Raw genomic sequence first — 24,158 nt, 5'->3', positions numbered from 1 at the left:
AGACAGTTGTATAGATTCTAGTTGGATTTAGTCTCTGTCTGGTGTTATGTGGTCTAGTCTCATCTGGTCTGGTCTGGTTTATCCTGGTTTGGCCTGGTTTGGTCTGGTCTGGTCATAACTGAGCATATAAGTTCTTTTAAATTTGTTCTACTGTGATTTACTTTTTTTTTTTTTATGTGTTCAGGCTATTACAGTTGTCCTCCATATCAAACAATTTCACGCATCGTCATGATTACTGTACTCGTCAGTACAGTCTGTTACTCTAGTGACCGAGCATCCTGCAATGGAGGTGTGTGTGTGTGCAAAGGGGGGGGGGGATGAGAAAGAGAGCGTTTATGTGTGTGTGTGATATTGAGAGAAATAGAGTGACACAGACTTCATCTTAATCTCAGCATGTTGTCTATTTGCAACTGAGAAGAGAGGATAGTGGGGAGGGGGGGGGGGAGGGGAGGAGACGAGACGAGTGGAGGGAAGAGAAGAGAAGAGAAGAGAGAAAAGGAGAGAATAGAAGAGGGAGAAAAAAGAGAAAACACAGGAGAGGCGGAAAGGTCGAGGAGGTAAGAGCAGATGAGAGGATAGAGTAACGGGGGGACAAAGGTGGAGGAGAAGGGAGAGGAGGGTAGAGTGCAGCTGCAGGGAAGAGCCAGGCTGTGCAGGGGTGGGGAGTAAGAAGGTCTACAGGAGGCCGGGGCTGGAGGGGCTGGAGGGGCTGGGAGGCAGCTAGCAATGACACGCACAACGTGTGTTTGTTTAGTGACCCGCTGAGACTTACACACACATTCCAGTTGACACACACAAACCTACACGTGTACACACAAAGTCATGAACACACACTTACGCATTTACACAAAGACACACAAATGAGCTAAAGGATTGAGCATGCAGTGCACCAATCAGGGAATCCATTTTGGAGCAAGGTTGACCTGGCTTTTATAACAGGGCATATGTCAGAATGTGTGTGTGTGTAATTATCCTGGGCTGTTGTCCTACGCAGTAATTGTATAATATATCTTCCTCTGGTTGAATTGGTCTAGTTATTACGTATAGTCATCAAGTTCTTCTCTGTCATAACAGCTCCATCTGTAGACCTGCTCCCGGCACTACGCCAGAATACTACGTTTCCTTCCAGAGTGTGCTCATGTGTGTGTGAGTGAGTGTGTATCTTTGTATGTTTGCATCCTTCCCCTTCCCTCTCCTTCCCTCCTCTCCCCTTCCCTCTCCTGTCCTCTCCTCGTTAGAGAGTGATATCAGCAGATATGCTAGCATGGTGCTGTCAGTCAGGCCTCCATGCTGCAACAGCACTGGACCATGAGGCACACATCAGCTTGTTTGGTCTGAAGGGACCAGAAGCAAATTCTAATCATACACATCATCATCCTCCATCATCCTCCATCCTTCAGATTCATCATCCTCCACCATCCTCTACCACCATCATCCTCTACCATCCTCCACCATCATCATCCTCCACCATCCTCCACCATCATCATCCTCCACCATCCTCCACCACCATCATCCTCTACCATCCTCCACCATCATCATCCTCCACCATCCTCCACTATCATCATCCTCCACCATCCTCCACCATCATCATCCTCCACCATCCTCCACCATCATCATCCTCCACCATCCTCCACTATCATCATCCTCCACCATCCTCCACCATCATCATCCTCCACCATCCTCCACCATCATCATCCTCCACCATCCTCCACCACCATCATCCTCTACCATCCTCCACCATCATCATCCTCCACCATCCTCCACCATCATCATCCTCCACCATCCTCCACCATCATCATCCTCAACCCTCATCATCCATCTTCCATCATCATCCTCCTCCATCCTCCCTCCACTGTCACCCTCCATCATCCATCATCATCCTCTCCCCTGGCCTGCCCATGAGAGCAGGCTGTGTGTGTGTCTCCACTGACTCCAGCTGCTCTCAGGCTGGTGTCTCCAGTCCCCAGGATGGACAGAACAATGTATGTTATGTATTTTTTCTCCATCCCTCTTTTCTTCATCTATCAAACAGACACAAGAACTAAACGCATGAATATGGAGCCTGCTATGTGTTTTCACTTCACCTACGCTCTCAACGATCACATATACACAGGCACAGATACACGCACACACAAACACACACACGCACACACACACTTATAAAGAGAAGCACACACACCTACACAAACACACACACCTACACAAACACACAGCCTCAAAAACACACAGGCAAAAATCGATACAAACACACATACACCCATATGCACACACATACAAACCCTCACAAGCACACAAACCCACACACCCACAAAAACACACAGGCACACAATCACAGTAATAAAACTAATATTAATTATTTTGATATCCAGTGACTCATATTGTTATTATCATCATCATTGTGGTCAGGTCTCCTGTGTGTCTCAGGATATTGCCTCAGTAATGAGCTTTGTCACCTCCACCTGCTGGCCAATCATCAGCCGGCATGAGAGGAAGTGATGGTGCTCCTTTTCTGAGGCCGGCTCATGATTAGTTCTCAGCTGGGTATCTCTCCTTCGCAGCCTCTCGACTGTGTTTTTCCTGGAATGTAACTTAGATATGTAGGTGTTTATAGCTCACCTGTGTCGATAACTCACCTGTATCTGACACCGTAGATAACTAACCTATATCTAAAACTCGCCTGTGGCACCTGTATACAACCCACCTATATATATGACCTACAGGGCTCTAGAGTGCGACCAATTTGGTCGCATATGCGACCAAAATTTGTACGGGTGCGACTAAAATTTTTACTAGGTCGCACCGGTGCACCTAACCTCCTCGCATCCGCTGCCTCTCCAGGAACGAAGCGTTTGTTTCTTCTTTGACGGAACTCGCACTCATGGTTGGATCATATCGTGGTCTAAACTAATCAGAGACAGAGATGGGGCGGGTCTTTGCCTCTGATTGGCTGTGGTCCAGATATTCCTGTAGGCCTACACTGCTCAGTGCTGTGTGATTGAAATTACGACCTGAGCACCAGAGAATCAGTTATGGCATTGTACGGCCCGCGGGCCACAACCGACCCACAGGCTGTTCCAATCCGGCCCGCGTGAGGTAAATCAAAAATTAAAAATAAATAAATGTGTTGAGCGGTTGTAAATATGTAGTCCTGAAACACTTGTGATCAGGCAATTTACATATGTGCGCTTGCGCAACCTCACCGACAGGAGAGTAACAATGCGTTCACACTGCAGCGTTTTTTAACGCTCTGCATCGCTTGCCTTCCCACAGTACACCATGCTCGGGGGCTTGTTAGACAAGTTAATACAGAGTTGTAGTTCTCTAAGGTCACTGTTGTAGTCATGGCCAAGCGTGCAGATTTGGGTTCATGTACTCACAATATCGATCAAAATACCACTTTTACACAACATTTATGTAAGTGCAAGATTTTACTAGTGCAAGATTACAGTAGAATACATGTTACGCCACCGGTCACTCAACCAGTCGTTTGTAGGCTGGGCTAGCAGTGGCACAGAACAGTCACGTAATGTGACGAGACTGAATTTAAAAGTAGGCTATAAAAACACACTAGGAACAATGACAACATCGGCAACCATGCACCATGCATTATTAGTTTAATGTAATCTTTAAATTCAGGCTCGTCACATTAGTAACTTTGTTCTGAACAGAACTGGGTGTGCAGACACATACGAAAAGTTTCTCCTCCATCTTGAAATTGTGAAACCTAGAAATGTTTATCATGACCAAAGGTTGCTACGTTACAAGAAACAAGAAAACAATCCGATTGGCCAACGCTAGCGTTTTCACGCTCCTCATTTACATAAAGCTGAGAAAATCCAGCTTGCAACGCTCCGCTCCGCTCCGCTCGCCTTCCCACAATGCCCTACGCGAGCGTCAACGCCTGGTTTCATTGAAAATTAATTGGAAGCCGACGCCACGCGCCGCCCGCTCCGCTGCAGTGTGAACGCACTGTTACAGTGCGTTCACACTGCAGCGTTTTTTAACGCTCTGCATCGCTTGCCTTCCCACAGTACACCACGCTCGGGGGCGTGTTAGACAAGTTAATACAGAGTTGTAGTTCTCTAAGGTCACTGTTGTAGTCATGGCCAAGCGTGCAGATTTGGGTTAATGTACTCACAATATCGATCAAAATACCACTTTTACACAACATTTATGTAAGTGCAAGATTTTACTAGTGCAAGATTACAGTAGAATACATGTTACGCCACCGGTCACTCAACCAGTCGTTTGTAGGCTGGGCTAGCGAGCTAGCAGTGGCACAGAACAGTCACGTAATGTGACGACTACATTTAAAAGTAGGCTATAAAAACACACTAGGAACAATGACGACATCGGCAACCATGCACCATGCATTATTAGTTGAATGTAATCTTTAAATTCAGGCTCGTCACATTAGTAACTTTGTTCTGAACAGAACTGGGTGTGCAGACACATACGAAAAGTTTCTCCTCCATCTTGAAATTGTCAAACCTAGAAATGTTTACCATGACGAACAGTTGCTACGTTACAAGAAACAAGAAACCAATCCGATTGGCCAACGCTAGCGTTTTCACGCTCCTCATTTACATAAAGTTGAGAAAATCCAACTTGCAACGCTCCGCTCCGCTCCGCTCGCCTTCCCACAATGCCCTACGCGAGCGTCAACGCCTGGTTTCATTGAAAATGAATTGGAAGCCGACGCCGCGCGCCGCCCGCTCCGCTGCAGTGTGAACGCACTGTTAGGTGGTTAGCCCTCGAAAATGAAAAACGAAAGGTTGATACAGAATGTAGAGTTTTTAACAAGACATGGACTTCTAATTATCTGTTTACTGAGGTCAAAGTCAAAGCTGTGTTCTTAGTTTTGGAGAACAGGTCGCTGTGTTGAAGGATTACAAATTGAATCGGCACTAAGGGACTCAAGAAAAAAACGAACGCGGACATAATAAGAACTTGACTGATTCAGTGGGCGCGGGCTGATGGTTTGCTAGTTAAATTGCACACTCGGATCATCACCTGTCAGCTGTCCTTCGCATATCCACCTCAGACATTCAGCCAGATTTCGATGCACTTGTTCAAGCCCAATGGATTCCTCTCACATAACAAAATGAACTGCAAAAAAGTATTGCTTTTTGTATAACGTTGATCAGTTGCATATCTTTAACATACTGCAAAACAACTTTTCAGTGTTGGTGAAGATTAACTAGAAAATGAAACACTGATGTAATGATTATTTTAGTTTTTACTGTTACTTCGATAGTCTTTTCCTAGTTGACCAACATGTAAAATATTTATATAAATATTCACAGAATATCCTTATTCTTCTGATAACCAGTAGCAGCTAATAAAAATATATACTTTACTGCTTTTTACAATGGGGGAAAATGAATAGTGAGCAGAATTAAGTTCAAGTTATCGTTGATGCAGCCCTCCAACACATTTCAGGTTTCTCATGTGGCACCTTGTCAAAATTAATTGCCCACCCCTGAGTTACGGAGCTGGGCCATGGAGCTAACCCATGGAGCTAGGATGTTGATGCTAGGGAGAGTGTGGCAAGCTGGTTTAGCCAAGGCCAAAGGGCAAGAAAGCCAAATTACAGGTGTTGGCCATCTGAAGGGCATGCGAGCAAGGGGGGACCCACTATAAGACTTTGAGCCATGAAATGTTAGGTCTCAGTTCAGGGAAGCACTTTTAAACAATAGCACTTTCTATTTTAAAATGTTTTATTTTCCTTGCAATGTTTTAGTTTGGCAGCTCAGTGAAGCACTTAAAATATTTTTATATACAGTTTAATTGTGCGTCAAATAAAACCAATATTTACCTACACCTTATTCTTGTTTAAGGTCATTTACATAATACATATGAATGTATATGGAGCGTGATAAAAAGGTGACCTTGAAATTGTGGCGACGCAAGGAAAAATTTGGGTGCACCTAAATTTTGTGCTGGTGCACCTAAATAAAAAAGTTAGGCGCACCAGTGCAACCAAGGGAAAAAGTTAGTCTGGAGCCCTGACCTATATGTATCTAACACCTGTATTTAACTCACCTGTATTTATCTATATCTATAACACTCATATCTATAATTCACCTGTATGTGACACCCGTATAACTCACCTGTAACCTGTAACTTACTTCTATCTACTGTATAAACCACCTGTAACTGACACCAGTACTCAGCTGTGTATGAAACAGCTCCAGTCTTCTTGTAGCTCTCTCCTCCAACATCACCGTTGAGTCAGAGAGCTACTGTAGAAGACTGCAAGGGAGAGAGAGAGTTCAGACCAGCCATGCTCTCCGCTCCACTGGCCACCCCTCCTAGTAGCTCCACCCAGGAAAGATGCACCTCTGTTTGGCCTGACCTCTCTCGCTCTGTGCCTCACATGCAGGGCTGTACAGGGCTGTTTCTCAGACATGCACACAGTCTTTCGCAAGCGTTAAGTCGCCCATTAACGGCAGAACAAGTGGACCCCTCGAGCTGCTGCTTTGCAGAGCTGTCGTCTTCACACACACGCCCACGTGTCCACACACCAGCCCCCATACTCTCACGCTCACACTCACAACAAACATGCATGTACACACACAGAGACACGCTCACAAACAGATACACGTACACGGTACACACGTGACACACACACTCTTCCTGTCGCCTTCTTACACGCCCCCCCATCCAAACACACACACACACAGACACACACAGACACACACAGACACACACACACACAGACAGAGGGACACACACACACGTCTGCTCCCTCCGCACGCTCAGGTCTCTCTCTCTCTGTGTTAGACGAGGCACCTGCCACTTGCACACACACACACCGCCCCGTCTCCCCCCACCTCTATGAACAAGCACACACACATGAGACTGTCACAAACACATTGGTTTAAACACAGCTACCAAATGAGAAGTGATGTTTCCCAAACAGCCCTGAGGGAACGGAGGGAGAGAGACAGAGACAGAGACAGAGTGAGAGGGAGGGAGGTTTGGGAGAAGAGGGAATAACGGGGGGCAGATGTGGAGTGATGGGACAGCTGAATGTTTTATGACCATAGCCTCTTAATCTTTAAACAGCAGCAGTTTGTTTTTAATTCCAGAAGTTTCTCCTATGAGAGTCAAGTAGTCTGTGATTTCAGACAGGGAAGCAGGGTGGATAGGAGTCTGACTGGTTGAGAAACGGATGTTGAGAGGCCAGAGGGAGACTCAAAGGCTGTGAGGCTGGAAATTATAGAAGCATTTAGGTTGAGACAGTGAATGATTAGGAGGTTAAAAACCCAGGTAGGAGGTTGTAAGACAGGGAGGTTGGGAGGCTGAGAATGTGATGTTGAGAGAGATGTTGAAAGGCTGGAATTGAATCCTGGAGGCTGGGATTTTTAGAGGCTGACAAATGTCAAGTTGAGAGGCTGGAGAGAGGCTGGAAGGGATAGTAAGCTAGATGTGTTATAAGGTTAGAAGGCTAAAAGGCTGGAAGGCAGAGAGGCCTTAGGTAGATGGAATGTGTGTGCAGATTGTGTTTATTTACAGCAAAACTGCCTCCGTACCAGTCATTAGCTTCATACATCCATGACCTCCAGCACTGCAAGGTAACCTACAGATACAGGCTCCTGGCACAGATTACTGGCAGTCTGAAACAAAAAAACATGAACTAGCTGTTAACAGTCTGCAGAAGCAGTCAAAGCCAGGCAGCTGGCAAGATATTGCTCTCAACTCTGTGTTTGTGTGCATGCATGTGTGTGTGTGAGACTGCGTGCGTGCGTGCACGCAAGTATGTATGTGTGTGTGTGATGTTGAGAGTTGTAGTAGACACATCAGGTCTTTGAGAGAGGGTGCCCCAGGGTACTCACAATAAACAAAAACAACACAGAACTACTTTACTGCCTGAGCACTCAGCCGGCTGGTGTTTACCCTTGGCGGAGGGATACGCTGAGGAGCAGTGTACAGTGACTGATGTCTGTGCCACTTCACAGCAGTCTAGATGTTAGAAGTTGTGGGGAATTTAGTGTTGTTGTTGTTGACCTTGTGGGTTTCTGTGTCTGCAGGCATGCCTCTGAGTTTGGACTGCAAGGCGTTCTTCGGTTACAGTGGAGATTCCAGGCCCATCATCTACTGGACCAAGGGGGAGAAGTTTGTGGAGGAGCTGGCTGGACATATTAAGGAGAGCCAAGTCAGGTAGACCACCAAGCAACCGTCTGCACCTCCACGTCCTGTCTCCTCTCCTCCACACCTCCATCTGCACCTCCTATCTCCTATCTCCTCTCCTCCACACCTCCGTCCGCTCTTCGTCAATACTTTCAGTCCCGTCATCTACTCCGCCTCCGTTCTCGCACCATCCATTGCTCCTCTCTCCTCTCCTCTCCTCTCCTCTGCACCTCCCTACGGATCTACGTCCATGCTCTCCGTCTCTCCGCCTCCCACACCTGCGTCCTCCCACCATCCTCTCCCCTCAGCTTCAGGAGTGGCCTCAGGGTTAGGGTGAGACGGAGGGGAGAACAGGAAACTCCCTTCAACGGGGAACACGCTGACATGACCTAAGAAGCGGGGGGGGACTTCTAACACCGATGACAGGAGGGATGATTAGGAAAAATAAAGTCAAAGGGAGATGGAGAGACGGAGAGGGATGAGGTGGAAGGGGGCAAATCTTATTTTAGAGTCTTTAATAACCTTAGAACAAAGGTCTGGGGCGCTGCTCAACAGAGACAGAGACTTGTTGCGGCGTGTTCTGGCGCTCAGACAAAGCAGCCCAGGTCAGCCAGGAGATGCCTGCGAGGCTGACCTAGATAGTGCCGCTGCCTCGCCTGAGCTAATGCACACCCAGAGAAAGGGAGGGAGGGAGGGAGTGACAGAAGTGTAGAAATCAAAAGATAGAGGTAAAGCTAAAGAGAAAGACAGAGGGTCAGTGTGTGTGTACGCGTGCGTATGTGCACGTTCCACGAGAATACATCTGGAAGCTAGCGTGGATGCAAATGGGCAGCATGTGCTCTCTTGGTTCTTGACAGAGAAGGAGAGGGGGAGTGAATGGGGGTGGAATGATAGAGGGAGTGTCTGAGATGGAGAGAGGTAGAAAGAGTATAATTTAGAAAGAGAGCGAGTCTGTCCTTTTTTCTTTGGGGCAGAAGCTAACTACACTGAGCGCGTCCCATCAGGTCAAACAGGACCTAGCAGGCAGGACAACACCACTGCTAATTAGCACTCATCCTTTATCCTCTCTCTTTCTCTCTCTCTCTCTCTCTCTCTCTCTCTCTCTCTCTCTCTCTCTCTCTCTCTCTCTCTCTCTCTCTCTCTCTCTCTCTCTCTCTCTCTCTCTCTCTCTCTCTCTCTCTCTCTCTCTCTCTCTCTCTCTCTCTCATGAGTTCTCATATTGTAAGCTGGTGGGAAAGATGGAAGAGTTTGTTGATGTGTGGGGGGTGCCTTGTGCACAGTAGATGGGAAGTTGTAACTTGGGAGGTTTTGTATAGTTTTTTAGGTTTGTCTGGAAATTAAAATGTTCAATTGAATGGGTTTTACTTACTCTTGAATAAGAGTAAGTAAGAGTAAAATGGCTGTTTTGGTGTAACTGTTGGTTAGCTGGCAGTTTTGACTGCCCAATAAAGAGATATCTTTAAAGTAAAAAATTCCCTCCCTCTAACCTTCTCTGTCTCTTCTCTCCTCTCTCTCTCCTGCCTCTATCGCTGTCTCTATCCCCACACAGGGTAGTGGGGGCCTGCTGTGGTGATACCCAGCCCCCTCTCCCCAGCTGTGACAGCTGTATCAGTGATACATCACGCTCAGCCCCTGCACTGCCCAAACCCATCAATCTGTTGCCGTGGCAATGGGGTGCTGTGTGTCCAACGCCCACCCCCTTCCCTTCCTCCCAGAGTCTGCCCAAGACAGGGATTGCCACTAATAGCCCACCCTGTGCCGCCCCCTCCCCATCCCCTACCTAGCTTCGCTCCACTCCACACACCAGCCCCACCACAAGTCAATCCAGCCTTGACAGGCCCTCTCTCTCTCTCAGTACACACACAAACACACACACTCTCACACACATACACACAAACACTCTCACAAACGTGCACACACACTCACTCACTCTCTCACTCTCTCACACACACACATTCACACACACACCTGCCAGACAGCCCACAACATACTCCATCAGCCTGTCCACCAGGCTAAGGGAGCTGTGCTGGATAAACACACTCCACGTGATGTTCTCCTGGACTGCACTATCAGACCCCCAACACACACACACATGCAGTTCACACATACAGATACACACAAAAGAGTGTCTGTGTGTGCGTGTGTGTGTGAGTGTGAGCAGCAGCAAGACTGGAGGCAGTTTCTGTGTCCTTACGAGGATGACCTCCCTCACCACTGGCCTCTTGTTAGTTGCTTCATAAAACAAGGGACTAAAGTCCAGGGTGCACACACACACACATAGATCCCCTAAACACCGCCTGATCCTCACAGTAAGTCCTATACCCTGCCTGAGCAAACTCTCCGTCTCTCTCTCAGCATCGGGTCAAGCAAGCCTCCCAAGCCCCCATTTAGTTGGACTTTTTGTTAAAGGGACAGTACACTCAAAATCAACACCTAAAAGAAGATGAACACATTTATTTGAGTGGATTAAACTACTCACGTTATTTTCCGAAGGACGACTTGGTGACCCAGTGTTGATTTCTCTAACTAAACGTATATCTCTTGCTCCTCCCCCTCCTTCCCCTCTCCCTCCTCCTCCTGCAGGGTGTTGAAGGAGTACCTGGGGGAGAAGGAGGTGGAGCTGTCCCTAACATTTGACGCGGTGGAGGAGGCGGACCTGGGGAACTACACGTGCCACGTGGAGAACCACATCGGGAAGCGGAGCGGCAGCGCCATTCTTCAGAAAAGGGGTGAGGGTCAAGAGGTCTTACGAAACCATAAATATCACTGCATTACCCCTACATCACTCTATATCACCTTATCTAATGCTGCATAACCCTACATCACTCTATATCACCTTATCTAACGCTGCATAACCCTACATCACCCTATATCACCTTAGACAACGCTGCATAACCCTACATCGCCCTACATCACCTTAGATAATGCTGCATAACCCTATATCACTCTATATCACCTTAGATCATGCTGCATAACCCTTTATAACCTTAGATAATGATGCATAACCCTATATCACCCTACATAACCTAAGATAACGCTGCATAATCCTACAAAACCATAGACCATAAACCCTACATATGCGTACATAACCTTCTCACAACTTTTTCCTGTCTTTTGTCTTGCCAGCATAGGTGTGCACATACGTTTTGCACAGACATAATTGTGTCATAAATGTCATAAAACCAGACATAATTAAATACATAATGATACTGGATATGGATCAACTCACCGTAACCCTCTGATACTGCTAACCACATAATTATCACTGCTCTACAAAGCCTTCATGAGGACCTATTTGAAGCTGCTGTAGTTGGTAAACTAGAGCATGTGACAGCCTGCTTAGAAATAACAGATTACTGGTAATGTACCACTCAGGTCACACATGCTCATGCACACACACACACATGCACGCGCACACACACACACACGCACACACAAACACACACATGCATAACCTGTCCCCTACTGTGGTGTGTCCCGCTGTGGTTTCTTTAATAGGACAGGTGATTACAGTATAAAGTAATGATGACCTTCCTACTCCTGTCACATACACACACACGCACACACACACACACACTCTACTCTTAATCTGTGTCCAGAACATAGTTTTCAGAGGCCTAGAAGGGAGAAGTGAATTGTATTGCATTATTTGGGTCGGCACTCACACAGAAAACCTTTTTCCTCAATCAGGGCATCGCTGTAGCAGGGTCGTGTTTGTGTTTTCAGGAGTGGCTCCACGTCAGTACTTGATGTATTTTCCCTCAGAGCAAGACTTTGCTTTCACACTTTTCAACGACATGCCGACCAGTGCGTTACCATGTTAACAGGGCCTCGCACACGCATGAAGACACAACGCCCGTCGCGAAGGGGCACAAGCCCCTAGCCTCGTCCAACCAACAGCCGTTCGAGAGTATTTGTCTCCCGTTTGGCACCAAAACCTCATCCGTCGGTGTCGCTAGCCTTGCGCCGCGCTGACTCATAGTCTCTCCAAGCCTGCCCGCGGTACGCTGCGGCCTCAGTTTGGCAAAGACAACAATTCATTCAGAAACCTCAGCCGACGCCCGCGGCGCCCTGGAAACTTCTCTAATGAGCGAGGCGGCATAATGTGATCCCATTAACGTCCAGTCAGAGGGCTGGCAGCGGAGTGTGTGATTCTGATAGCCGTCTGACCGGGGTCAGGACGGAGGGAGTAACCAAGAGATCAAAGTGCGGTCTCCTAAATTTGGGGTTTAGAGACAAAAAACGTCAGTTCCTCTGATAGACATGAATGGGTGTTTTTAAATAGTAGTAAAGGAGAGGAGAGAGGGGGGACATGATGAGATGAGACCAAATTTAGTCCATGTTCTTGCTCATGTTCCTGGCTGCTCTCTGGTTGGTCAAGCCGTGAGGCGGCAGAGACCTCTACTGGCCAATCAGGACTGGACCAACCACCACCATGGATAGAACTGGAAACAAAACAAATAAAACACATAGAACACATGAACAAACACCTACAGTTGAACACACAGACCATACCGCATGAACACACACTAATTCTGGAGAAAAAAAAACACAGTAGAACACAGAACATACAAACACACAGAACACAGAAATCCCACGCATTGGAACAGCATTGGAACGTAAAACATGCAGACTACATGCTCTGCAAAGACTACTCAAGACGATCCCCCCCCCCCCCAGGTAGATTTATGTCACGGCTTCCTATAAATGTAGAGTCCAACCAGCAGCAGAATATGATCAGAGACGGAATCATTCCAGCCTGCCTCTGGTGGAGGTGTGAGGATGGCGTCACAGCTGCTTGCATCACAGATCTGTGCTCTAGTGAGCACAGACTAGTACAGAGGCAAAGTGTGTGTTTGGTGTGTATATGGTCTCTGTACATGTGTGTGCATACGATTTGCAACGTGTGTGGGTGCGTGCGTGCGTGTGTGCATGCGTGTGTGTGTCTGTGTGTGTCTGTGTTTGTCTGTGTGTGTGTCTGTGTGTGCCTGAGACACTTCCTTGTGAGCAGACAGGGGAGATGGATGCAGCCAGCCTATCTGACTGAGTGACGCAGCGCAGATTGATGAGCCATGTTAGCTGAATGGCAGCATGGCAAACATGAACGATTATAGCTGGCTTCCCAAAGCACACAAACACACACACTGATGCACACACACACACACCTACACTTGATGAGACAGGGAAAGTGAGATTGAAACAAGACTGTGCTTATCTCTTTCTGATGAGGCGATGTGTCTCTATAAAGGTTATAGATCTACTGTATGGGAGTTCCATACTGATGTCAGCTCAGATGAAGTTTTATCTGTCATTCAGTTCTTTCACAGTGTATTGGGAAATAATCAAAATGACTCTCTCCTTCTCTTTTTCTCTCTCTCTCTCTCTCTCTCTCTCTCTCTCTCTCTCTCTCTCTCTCTCTCTCTCTCTCTCTCTCTCTCTCTCTCTCTCTCTCTCTCTAACTCCTTTCTCTCTCACCGATTCTCTCTCACCGATTCTCTCACCGATTCTCTCTTCTTCTCTAACTCCTGTCTCTCTCCCATTTCTCTCTTCTTCTCTAACTCCTCTCTCAATTCCATTCAGTATGCTTTTTTGGCATGAGTGTTCAGGTTAAACAATGTTGCCAAAGCAGTCTACAGTGAAGGTACAACACATGCAATTAGCATCACACATCAGAGAACATAAACCTCATCAATCATAAAGCAATTATAACAATTCCAAGTTACATAATAATGTACAATTATAATAATGGATTATTTTTTCCCAGTTTTTTGGCACGTTGAGATAATCCAATATTATTTGAAATATTGCCAAAACAAACAGACTGTACAGTATACATACATGCAAACATTCATGTACGTCTATACACACATACCCTACATACAAACATAGAAATACACACACTGTGAAGTAAATAGCAATTGCATGGTGTGAATAAAATTGAGAAATAGGTGATTACTCCAAAGTACAATACAGAAATGAAAATGAAAACAAATCCTGCATCAAAGTGATTACGTTTCTAATGTCCAGGGATACCTGACAGTTTGTTCTTCCTAATAAAGACTTGTTTTCAAACAATATCTCTGTGTCTCCAGATATGTACCGCCTGGAGCTGGCGGGGGGTCTGGGCGCTATCCTGCTGCTGCTCGGGCTCTTCACAGCCATCTACAAGTGCTACAGCGTTGAGATCATGCTCTGCTACAGGAGACACTTCGGCAGCGACGAGACGGAGGATGGTGAGACCCTGGTCCTTCCCAGAGACATGTCTCTTTCGGTGTCTCTCTGTCCCCCCTCTCTTGCTCTGTTCCTTTCTCTCTCTCTGTCCCCCCTCTCTTGCTCTTTTCCTTTTTCTCTCTCTGTCCCCCCTCTCTTCCTCTGTTCCTTTCTATTTCACTCTCGCCTTCTCTCTTTTTCTCTCTCTAAGTAAAGGAAAAAATGTCTGTTGTGGTCAAACTGTTGGTTAGCTGGCAGTTTTGACTGCACAATAAAGCAATATCTTTAAAGTCTCTCTCTCTCTCTTTTTCTTTCTCTGATTCTCTCATTCTCTCTCACCCTCTCTTTCTTTCTTTCTGTGCCTGTCTCTCTGTTTCTCTCTCTGTCTCTTAGTTTTTTCTCTCAGTTTTGTCTCACCAGTCTCCTGTTCCCTCCACCTCTCTCCACCAGATAACAAGGAGTATGATGCGTACCTGTCCTACACCAGGGTGGACCTGGACTCTCTGGGACGTCCCTCCAGCGAGGAGGAGCAGTTTGCCCTGGAGGTCCTGCCTGACGTCCTGGAGAAGCACTATGGATACAAGCTCTTCATCCCAGACCGAGACCTCATCCCCAGCAGCAGTAAGGACGATGGACACGCACACACACTGATGTCACGTACACGCACACACACACACACACACACTGATGTCACGTACACACACACACTGATGTCACGCACGCACACTGATGTCACGTAGACAAACACATACACTGATGTTACATGCACACACACACACACATATACATTTACATTACATTTAGTCATTTAGCAGACGCTCTTATCCAGAGTGACTTACAGTAAGTACAGGGACATTCTCCCCAAGGCAAGTAGGGTGAAGTGCCTTGCCCAAGGACACAACGTCCTTTGGCCTGGCCGGGAATCAAACCAGCAACCTTCGGATTATTAACCCAATTCCCTACCCGCTCAGCCACCTGACTCCCATATACACACGCACACACAAAGCACACAAACTCCACAGACACTCACGTCCTCACTTACGTCCTCACACAAGTCCTCACACACGTCCTCACACACGTCCTCACTCACATCCTCACACACGTCCTCACTCACGTCCTCACTCACGTCCTCACTCACATCCTCACACACGTCCTCACTCACGTCCTCACTCACATCCTCACACACGTCCTCACTCACGTCCTCACACACGTCCTCACTCACGTCCTCACACACGTCCTCACTCACGTCCTCACTCACATCCTCACACACGTCCTCACTCACGTTCTCACACACGTCCTCACACACGTCCTCACACACGTCCTCACACACGTCCTCACTCACGTCCTCACTCACGTCCTCACTCACGTCCTCACACACCCCATGTCTGTACGTCTCCCTTGTGGGAGAACCATCCCCCTGTTATCCAGAATTTATCCAATTTATCCAGGAATCAGGGATCCCGCTTGTCTGCTCACCTGTGTTCCTGTCTTCACGGACAGAACAAGAGTGGGGTGAATGTGTACTGTTCAGTATATCAGTCAGCCCCCCCCCTTCCAAATACACACACACCCTGTATAAAAGCCTGCTGTGAGGTCTCATCATGTGCTGCACTTCTTTACTAAATGTAGGTACACACACATACACACACATACACCGAGGAGCACATACACTCAGAACACACGTGCCCGTGACCCAGCGTATTTTGCATAAAAATCTTAATTATTCCTTCTACTTGCCCTCAAACTACCCTGCTAATGTCTGCTCCTTGCATAATTTAGCAGACGTTGCTTCTAAAATACCTTCCCAACTCTTAGGGCTGGTCCACCCTGGCTCTCATGAATACACCACTGTGTGTGTGTATGTGGGTGTGGGTGTGTGTGTGTGTAGAGGAGAGGGGTGGAAAGGAGGGAATGGAAGGGGAGAGGAGAGGGAATGGAATGGAAGGGGAGAGGAGACGAAAGAAGGGGCGAGGAGAGGAAAGGAGAGGGGAGGGGAGGAGAGGAGGGTTCCTGATCATTAGCTGAACCAGATCAATCAAACGCGACCCAGAAACAACATTACTTTAAACAGTCCATTGGTTTACTATTGTGCATAAAGACAGAGAGACAGAGGGAGAGAAGTGGGAGAGGGAGGGAGGGAAAAGGCAAGGGAGAAAGTCAAACAGGTTCACTGGCACTTAGCTGTATTAATTGATTTACATAATCATCGGCATATGAAAATAGCAAGACTGAAAAAGGAAAATACCAAGAAAAAAAGACTCTCCCTTGTTTCTCCTCTCTTGTTCCCTCCCTCCCTCCCTCAATCGCATCTGTACTCACTGTACTATTTATGCACCGTAAATTGCCCATGAAATTGCAATGTGTTGTTGTTGCACCGATGTCGTTAATTTAGTTAGGAACCGGACTGAGATGAGGGCAAGCAGCACAGGCGCCAAATACACACACTCACTCACATACACGGCCACATCTTCTCATGCAACGGCGAAAAGCAAGGCTCATATATCTGGGGCCGATGTCTCTGCAAACAAATTGTCCGCATGTTTATTAAACGTGTGTGCACGTGTGCGACAGCGTGAGTGGCTCGGCGGTTATTCATGTCTTATTGACTCAGCATGGTGAGTCTGGTGTGTTGGTGGGGCTCCATGGTCAGACTTGGCTTCTGGTCCTCCATGCATCTGCTCAGGGAGAACCTCCACTGTCCGGATCTGCTCCTGTGAGTCCCTAAGTGCCCGCAAGAGCAGAAGCATCATTTGTATGCTTATTCGCTGTTGGGTGTTTGGCTGGAGCTGAATGAGACTTGCTCAATGTGTTTGTTTGTACGTGTGTGTGTGTGTGTGTGCCGGATGATCTCCCAGCATCTTCTCCTCCAGAGCATCCCCAGGGTGCCTCTCAGAAACACACTTTGTTAAACACACACGCTTTATTAAACACACACACACATCTGTGTGTGCTGAGCAGTGGTGAGATCATTAAGAGAATGTGTAGTGTACAGGCCATTTAAGGTCAAGCTCTTCTACTAAAGATCTCTCTATTTGCTGTTTGTAAATCTACATGATTATGCATGCACGTTTGGGAGTTTGTGCTCAAACGCCTGCATGCGTGCCTGTGTGTATGTGTGTGTGTGTATGTGTGTGTATTTATTTGACTGGGTAACTGCCGCATGATGAAATGTTCTAATCTAATATGATGGAACTCTAAGCCTTTGCCCTGGCCTGATTCTGAGGCCTGAGGAGAGGAGGAGGAGAGGGAGAGGAAAGAAGGAGGAGGAAAGGAGGAGGAAGAAGGGGAACAGGAAGGAGGGGGAGAGAAGGGGGAGAAGAGTCAGAGGAATAGAGAGGGGGAAACAGTAAGGAGGAGGAAGAGAGGGGGAACAGGATGGAAGAGGAGGAGATGGAGGAGGAGGAGGAGGAGAGGGGGAACAGGAAGGAGGAGGAGGTGTGGCTGGATAAGGGGAGGGAAGCCAATGGGAACAGTTTTTGAAGATGTGTGTTTTCCAGTAAGGAGGGAGGTGGGGGGGTAAGGTGTTCAGGCCAATGAGTGTCATAGAGCTAGTGTGTGTGTGTGTGCCTGTGTGTGTGTGTGTGTGTGTGTGTGTGTATGTGTGTATGCTTGTTTGTGTGTATGCTTGTTTGTGTGTCCTTGTTCACGCTTGAGTGGGCCTGTGTGTGTGTGTCTTTTGCGTAGGAGGTGTGATGTGTTACGTCACTGCAGGTGTGAAAGATAGTGCCCCCTCAGGAGACAACAGGACACTACGGACAATCAGCCAGCCAGCCACTGGAATGTGTCACCTAGCAAGAGCTAATGTGCCACTTACCTCTCCCAGCACCTACACCACTTTTTCACAAACTCATATTCACACTTACACACTCTCTTTCAAACAAACCCACACACACACACATAAACCCACACACATACACTTTCCTGCTCTCTCATGACCCCCTTCCTTTTTCCTCTCTCTCTCTCTCTCTCTCTCTCTCTCTCTCTCTCTCTCTCTCTCTCTCTCTCTCTCTCTCTCTCTCTCTCTCTCTCTCTCGCTCTCTCGCTCTCTCGCTCTCTCGCTCTCTCTCTCTCTCGCTCTTTCTTTCACACACACACACACACACACATTCTGGACTGTGAAGCCAGCAGTGTACAGCCTGCTCAACTAGACTCGTGACTGTTAGCATGTTCAGTCAGAACAGAAGTGTGTGACTGGTGAGTAACGACACTGTACAAGCAACAGGGATCCAGAATTCCATGTCTGACATGACTCTCTCTGTCTCATTTCTTCCTCCCCCCCCCCCCCCCCTTCCCTCCAGTCTACATAGAGGACCTGGCTCGCAGCGTGGAGCAGAGTCGCCGCCTCATCCTGGTCCTCACCCCCGAGTTTGTGGCCAAGAGGGGCTGGAGCATCTTCCAGCTGGAGACGCGCCTCCACAGCATGCTGGTGACCGGGGAGATCAAGGTGATCATGATCGAGTGCGCCGACCTGCGCAGCGTCATCAACTACCAGGAAGTGGAGGCCCTCAAGCACACCATCAAGGTGCTGTCCATCATCAAGTGGCGCGGGCCGCGCAGCAGCGAGCTGCAGTCCACCTTCTGGAAGCAGGTTCTGTGTGAGATGCCGGTGAGGAGGAAGGAGGTGCTGTCTCGCCGGCAGGTTCTGGACTCCGGGGAGCAGGGCCTATTCGGGGACCTGCAGACCGTGTCCACCATCGCCATGACGACCACCTCGGCCTCCCTGGCGCCCGCCCACCACGCCGAGATCCCCGACTTCAACCAGACGTCGGCCGCCCACCCCCAGATGAGACACTTCTGCCGCAGCTACGAGTTTGAGATGCCGCCGCCGTCCTCGCCGCTGCGCATGGCCACGCTGGGCGGACGCCACGTCTACTGCAACATCCCCATGGCGCTGCTAAACGGACAGGTGGGCCAGAGCAGCTCGCTGGGCCGGAAGCAGGAGATCCACCTCAACAGCACCTTCGTACCTCTCACCAGCCGTGAACTCAGCAGCGATATCTGGTAGACCGCCCCGGAGGACTAGGGGTCCGGTAGAGACTGGGCTTTCCTGGTCCATACTGGTACCGTACTAGTCTAGCACTAGTATGTACTGGTACTGTACACTACCAGAACAACCCTGGTAGTGGTCCAACCTGATAAACTAGTATACACTCAACAGTTGACCTGGTGAACTAGTATACACTCACGAGTTGACATGGTGAACTAGTATACACTCAAGCGTTGACCTGGTATACTAGTATACAGTCAAGAGTTGACCTGGTATACTAGTATACAGTCAGCAGTTGACCTTGTTATATTGTATACACTCAGCAGGTGTCTTCTAACCTTGTGGACACAAGCAAGGACACAACCGTGGATTCGCCTACTGGACGTTTTTATATCTGCATGAGACTCATCAAGACAAAAGACAAACACTTATTAGACCAGACTTTCACAATAAAACACTGACCCAATCAGACTTCTCTACTAAAAAAATATTGGAACTGACCTAAAATAAAAGACACAATCATCTCCTTAGAGCTAAATAATACATATTGATTTGTTTTCGTTCGCTGTTTTATTATGTTTAGCCATAAAATCTACAAAGGGAAAAAATTGAGTTGCTCCAAAAAAACAATGTTTTGTTACTTGAAGAGTTCTCCCTTGTGGAGATGTGTTACAACAATAATATCTGACTAAGGCCCAACAGCTTAAGGTCATGGTAACTATGTACAGTTTTCATATATTATATAGACATTCATTCATTCATAATGATGATTCATTCATAATGATGATTCATTCACAATGATGATTCAATCATAATTATGATTCATTTCATAATGAGGATTCTGTTGAGATTTTTCTGCTGTGTGAGTTTATGGGGTAAGCCACATGGAGAGATTCTGACCTGAGGTGTGGTTGGGAGGTGGAGGGGGTAACATTGTCTGGTTGGATCACAGCACAACTATGTATGGAAGAACTGGTGGAACATTCTCTGTGAGCTTTAATGATGTTACCGTATATTTAAGCAAATAAGATAAAGTTTGAATTTACACAAAGGTATTGTCTTTGTTTCAGGCCAGTTAGATATAAATATTTGAAATGTTTTATACAATAATAATGATATTTGTTTGAGTTGTAATTCTGTGACTCTAGTTGCTGCCTCCTGATTTCTGCTTGTTATTACTTTAGTTTATATTAAAATCAATGTAGGTTATTGAAATCAATAATTTTTCAACTTCTCCGCCATCTCCCCTGCTTCCTACACACCCGACATCCTCTGTCTCTCACCAATATCTGCTTTTCCTGAACATTTTTCCGTATGTTTGTGTGTGTGTGTGCGTGTGAAAACAACTAGCTGCTGAAGGCTTTGAGGAACTCTGTAGGCTATGCTACAGAAACAGATGATGGAAGTGAGAATACTAAATACACAACGATTCACAACGGAGGGGTGGAGGACGGAGAGATGAGAGGAGAAGAAAGGATGAGAGTGAAATGGGGTCAGAAGTGGCACTCACTCACTTTCTTCATTTCTCTGCCAGATGAAAAATAGAATCAAATTGGTGTAGAATCATCTCATCATAACCTTTCATTTGTCCTTCTGCTACTTTTTCGAAATTATAATTTTCCATCAGTCTGTTACAGAGTGCAACCTCTGGCAGGTTGGCCGGCTGGCTAGCTAGTTAGCTGTCTGGATGTCCAACTGTAGTTAGCTGACTGGTTGGCCAGCTGGCTAGCTAGTTAGCTGGCTGGCTGCCCTCTAGCTGGTTAGTCACCTTGTATCCTGACTCTTCAGCTGTTTGGCTGGCTAGTTGGTTAGTCTTTTGCTAGTTAGTCGCTTAGTACAGCCTACTGACTTTGACTGGCTGGCTAGCTAACTATTTAGCTGTCTGTCTGGCGTCTAGCTGTTGTATACTGACTCTTTGGCTGGCTGGCTGGCTGGTGTTAATAAAGACTTACAGTAACAGCCAGCAGATGCACCAGGAAAATAACCACTATGCTTATGTACACGTGCTCTGAACCGGACCTTGTCCCATCATCAGGTCATCACCATGACGACGGCAGAAGGTCAGAGTCACACAGACAAAAAATATAAAAAATAAAAAGAGAAAACTTTCCGTATGAGCGTGTCAATGTCTTTCTCAGCCCCCACCCTGTACCGCTCCTCCCCCCACCCCGCACCGCTCCTACCCCCACCCTGTACCGCTCCTCCCCCCACCCCGTACTGCTCCTACCCCCACCCTGTACCGCTCCTCCCCCCACCCCGTACCGCTCCTCCCCCCACCCCGCACCGCTCCTACCCCCACCCCGTACCACTCCTCCCCCCACCCCGTACCGCTCCTCCCCCCACCCCGTACCGCTCCTCCCCCCACCCCGCACCGCTCCTACCCCCACCCCGTACCGCTCCTACCCCCACCCCGTACCGCTCCTACCCCCACCCCGTACCGCTCCTCCCCCCACCCCGTACCGCTCCTCCCCCCACCCCGCACCGCTCCTACCCCCACCCCGTACCGCTCCTCCCCCCACCCTGTACCGCTCCTCCCCCCACCCTGTACCGCTCCTCCCCCCACCCCGCACCGCTCCTCCCCCCACCCCGTACCGCTCCTCCCCCCACCCCGTACCGCTCCTACCCCCACCCCGTACTGCTTCTACCCCCACCCCGTACCGCTCCTCCCCCCACCCTGTACCGCTCCTACCCCCACCCTGTACCGCTCCTCCCCCCACCCCGTACCGCTCCTCCCCCCACCCTGTACCGCTCCTCCCCCCACCCCGTACCACTCCTCCCCCCACCCCGTACCGCTCCTCCCCCCACCCCGTACCGCTCCTACCACCACCCCGTACTGCTCCTCCCCCCACCCCGTACTGCTCCTCCCCCCACCCTGTACTGCTCCTCCCCCCACCCCGTACCACTCCTCCCCCCACCCCGTACTGCTCCTCCCCCCACCCTGTACTGCTCCTCCCCCCACCCCGTACCACTCCTCCCCCCACCCCGTACTGCTCCTCCCCCCACCCCGTACCGCTCCTCCCCCCACCCCGTACCGCTCCTACCCCCACCCCGTACCGCTCCTACCCCCACCCCGTACCGCTCCTCCCCCCACCCTGTACCGCTCCTACCCCCACCCCGCACCGCTCCTCCCCCCACCCCGTACCGCTCCTCCCCCCACCCCGTACCGCTCCTCCCCCCACCCTGTACCGCTCCTCCCCCCACCCTGTACCGCTCCTCCCCCCACCCCGTACCGCTCCTACCCCCACCCCGTACCGCTCCTCCCCCCACCCTGTACCGCTCCTCCCCCCACCCTGTACCGCTCCTCCCCCCACCCCGTACCGCTCCTCCCCCCACCCCGTACTGCTTCTACCCCCACCCCGTACCGCTCCTCCCCCCACCCTGTACCGCTCCTACCCCCACCCTGTACCGCTCCTCCCCCCACCCCGTACCGCTCCTCCCCCCACCCCGTACCACTCCTCCCCCCACCCTGTACCGCTCCTACCCCCACTCCGTACTGCTCCTCCCCCCACCCCGCACCGCTCCTCCCCCCACCCCGTACCGCTCCTCCCCCCACCCCGTACCGCTCCTACCCCCACCCCGTACTGCTTCTACCCCCACCCCGTACCACTCCTCCCCCCACCCCGTACCACTCCTCCCCCCACCCCGTACCGCTCCTACCACCACCCCGTACCGCTTCTACCACCACCCCGTACTGCTCCTCCCCCCACCCCGTACTGCTCCTCCCCCCACCCCGTACTGCTCCTCCCCCCACCCTGTACTGCTCCTCCCCCCACCCCGTACCACTCCTCCCCCCACCCCGTACCGCTCCTCCCCCCACCCCGTACCGCTCCTACCCCCACCCCGTACCGCTCCTCCCCCCACCCCGTACTGCTCCTCCCCCCACCCCGTACTGCTCCTACCCCCACCCTGTACCGCTCCTAGATGGCTCATCAGGCCTGCTGCTCCCTCTGTCTGCAGAAACCAGCACACTGTCCATATGCTTTTGTTTTTTTGTTTTGTTGATATGAAAACCCTGTGAATGGTTTTATGGGACCCTTGGAATGGCTGTATATTAAATCATGTTGAAATCACATGCCTTGTTTACCATTTGATTTATTCTGGGAGGATTTCATATTCCTGGTTAGATTTTTATGGCAACAATAATATCTGTCACAGTGCCTCCTCTTTCTGTGGTTCCCTCTCTCTTTCTCCATACATCTCTTTTTCTCTCCTTACCATCTCTCTTTCTCCCTTCATCTCTCTTTCTGTCTTTCCCTTTCTCTCTCTACCATCTCTCTTTTTCCCTACATCTCTCTTCCTCTCTCACCCTCTTTCTCTCTCCCATCCTCTTTTTCTCTCCCTCCCATCTCTCTCCTTCTCACATTCAATAGTGCCACCTTGTGGTGGGCATAGATCCATGTAGGAAATTAAGAACAACTATTACTACCGTGTGTGTGTGTGAGTGCGTGTAAAGATGAATGTCTTGTGTGTGTAAAAGTTTATGTATGAGTTTACAAACTAAAATAGATCGCAACCCATGATCATACACTGAGGTTGTTATTGTTCTCTGCGAGCTGTTCCCATGATATGTGTGTATGTGTTTGCATGTGTGTGAGTGTGTATGTGTGTGTTTGCATGTGTGTGAGTGTGTATTTGTTTGCATGTGTGTGAATGTGTATGTTTGCATGTGTGTGTATACAATGTGGATGTGCATGTGTCCAAAACACTGTTACATGGACCAAATCCAGATAACCTGTCAATACTGATCTAGTACACTGGGATTATACATGCAGACCTTACATAGAGGAAGGACGTCATTTTGAAGGGTTGTGAGGGAGTTATGTTT

At 48.9% G+C, this 24,158-nt stretch overlaps 1 protein-coding gene across 1 annotated transcript in view; it reads left to right on the top strand.

Annotated features, from left to right (window-relative positions):
• The window catches only part of il1rapl2 (interleukin 1 receptor accessory protein-like 2), a 141,548-nt gene extending 119,999 nt beyond the window's left edge, over positions 1–21,549 (top strand). Inside the window, exons 6-10 of the mRNA XM_062476309.1 lie at positions 8,037–8,166; positions 10,720–10,865; positions 14,229–14,369; positions 14,797–14,967; positions 18,645–21,549. Coding sequence (XP_062332293.1) covers positions 8,037–8,166; positions 10,720–10,865; positions 14,229–14,369; positions 14,797–14,967; positions 18,645–19,351 — 1,295 coding nt within the window. The 3' untranslated portion in view covers positions 19,352–21,549. The remainder of the gene's footprint in view (positions 1–8,036; positions 8,167–10,719; positions 10,866–14,228; positions 14,370–14,796; positions 14,968–18,644) is intronic.
• Positions 21,550–24,158: the final 2,609 nt, after the last annotated feature.

The sequence above is a fragment of the Osmerus eperlanus genome, chromosome 13 (assembly GCF_963692335.1).
Source record: "Osmerus eperlanus chromosome 13, fOsmEpe2.1, whole genome shotgun sequence".
NCBI lineage: Eukaryota > Metazoa > Chordata > Actinopteri > Osmeriformes > Osmeridae > Osmerus > Osmerus eperlanus.
This window is presented reverse-complemented; position numbering and strand designations above follow the sequence as displayed.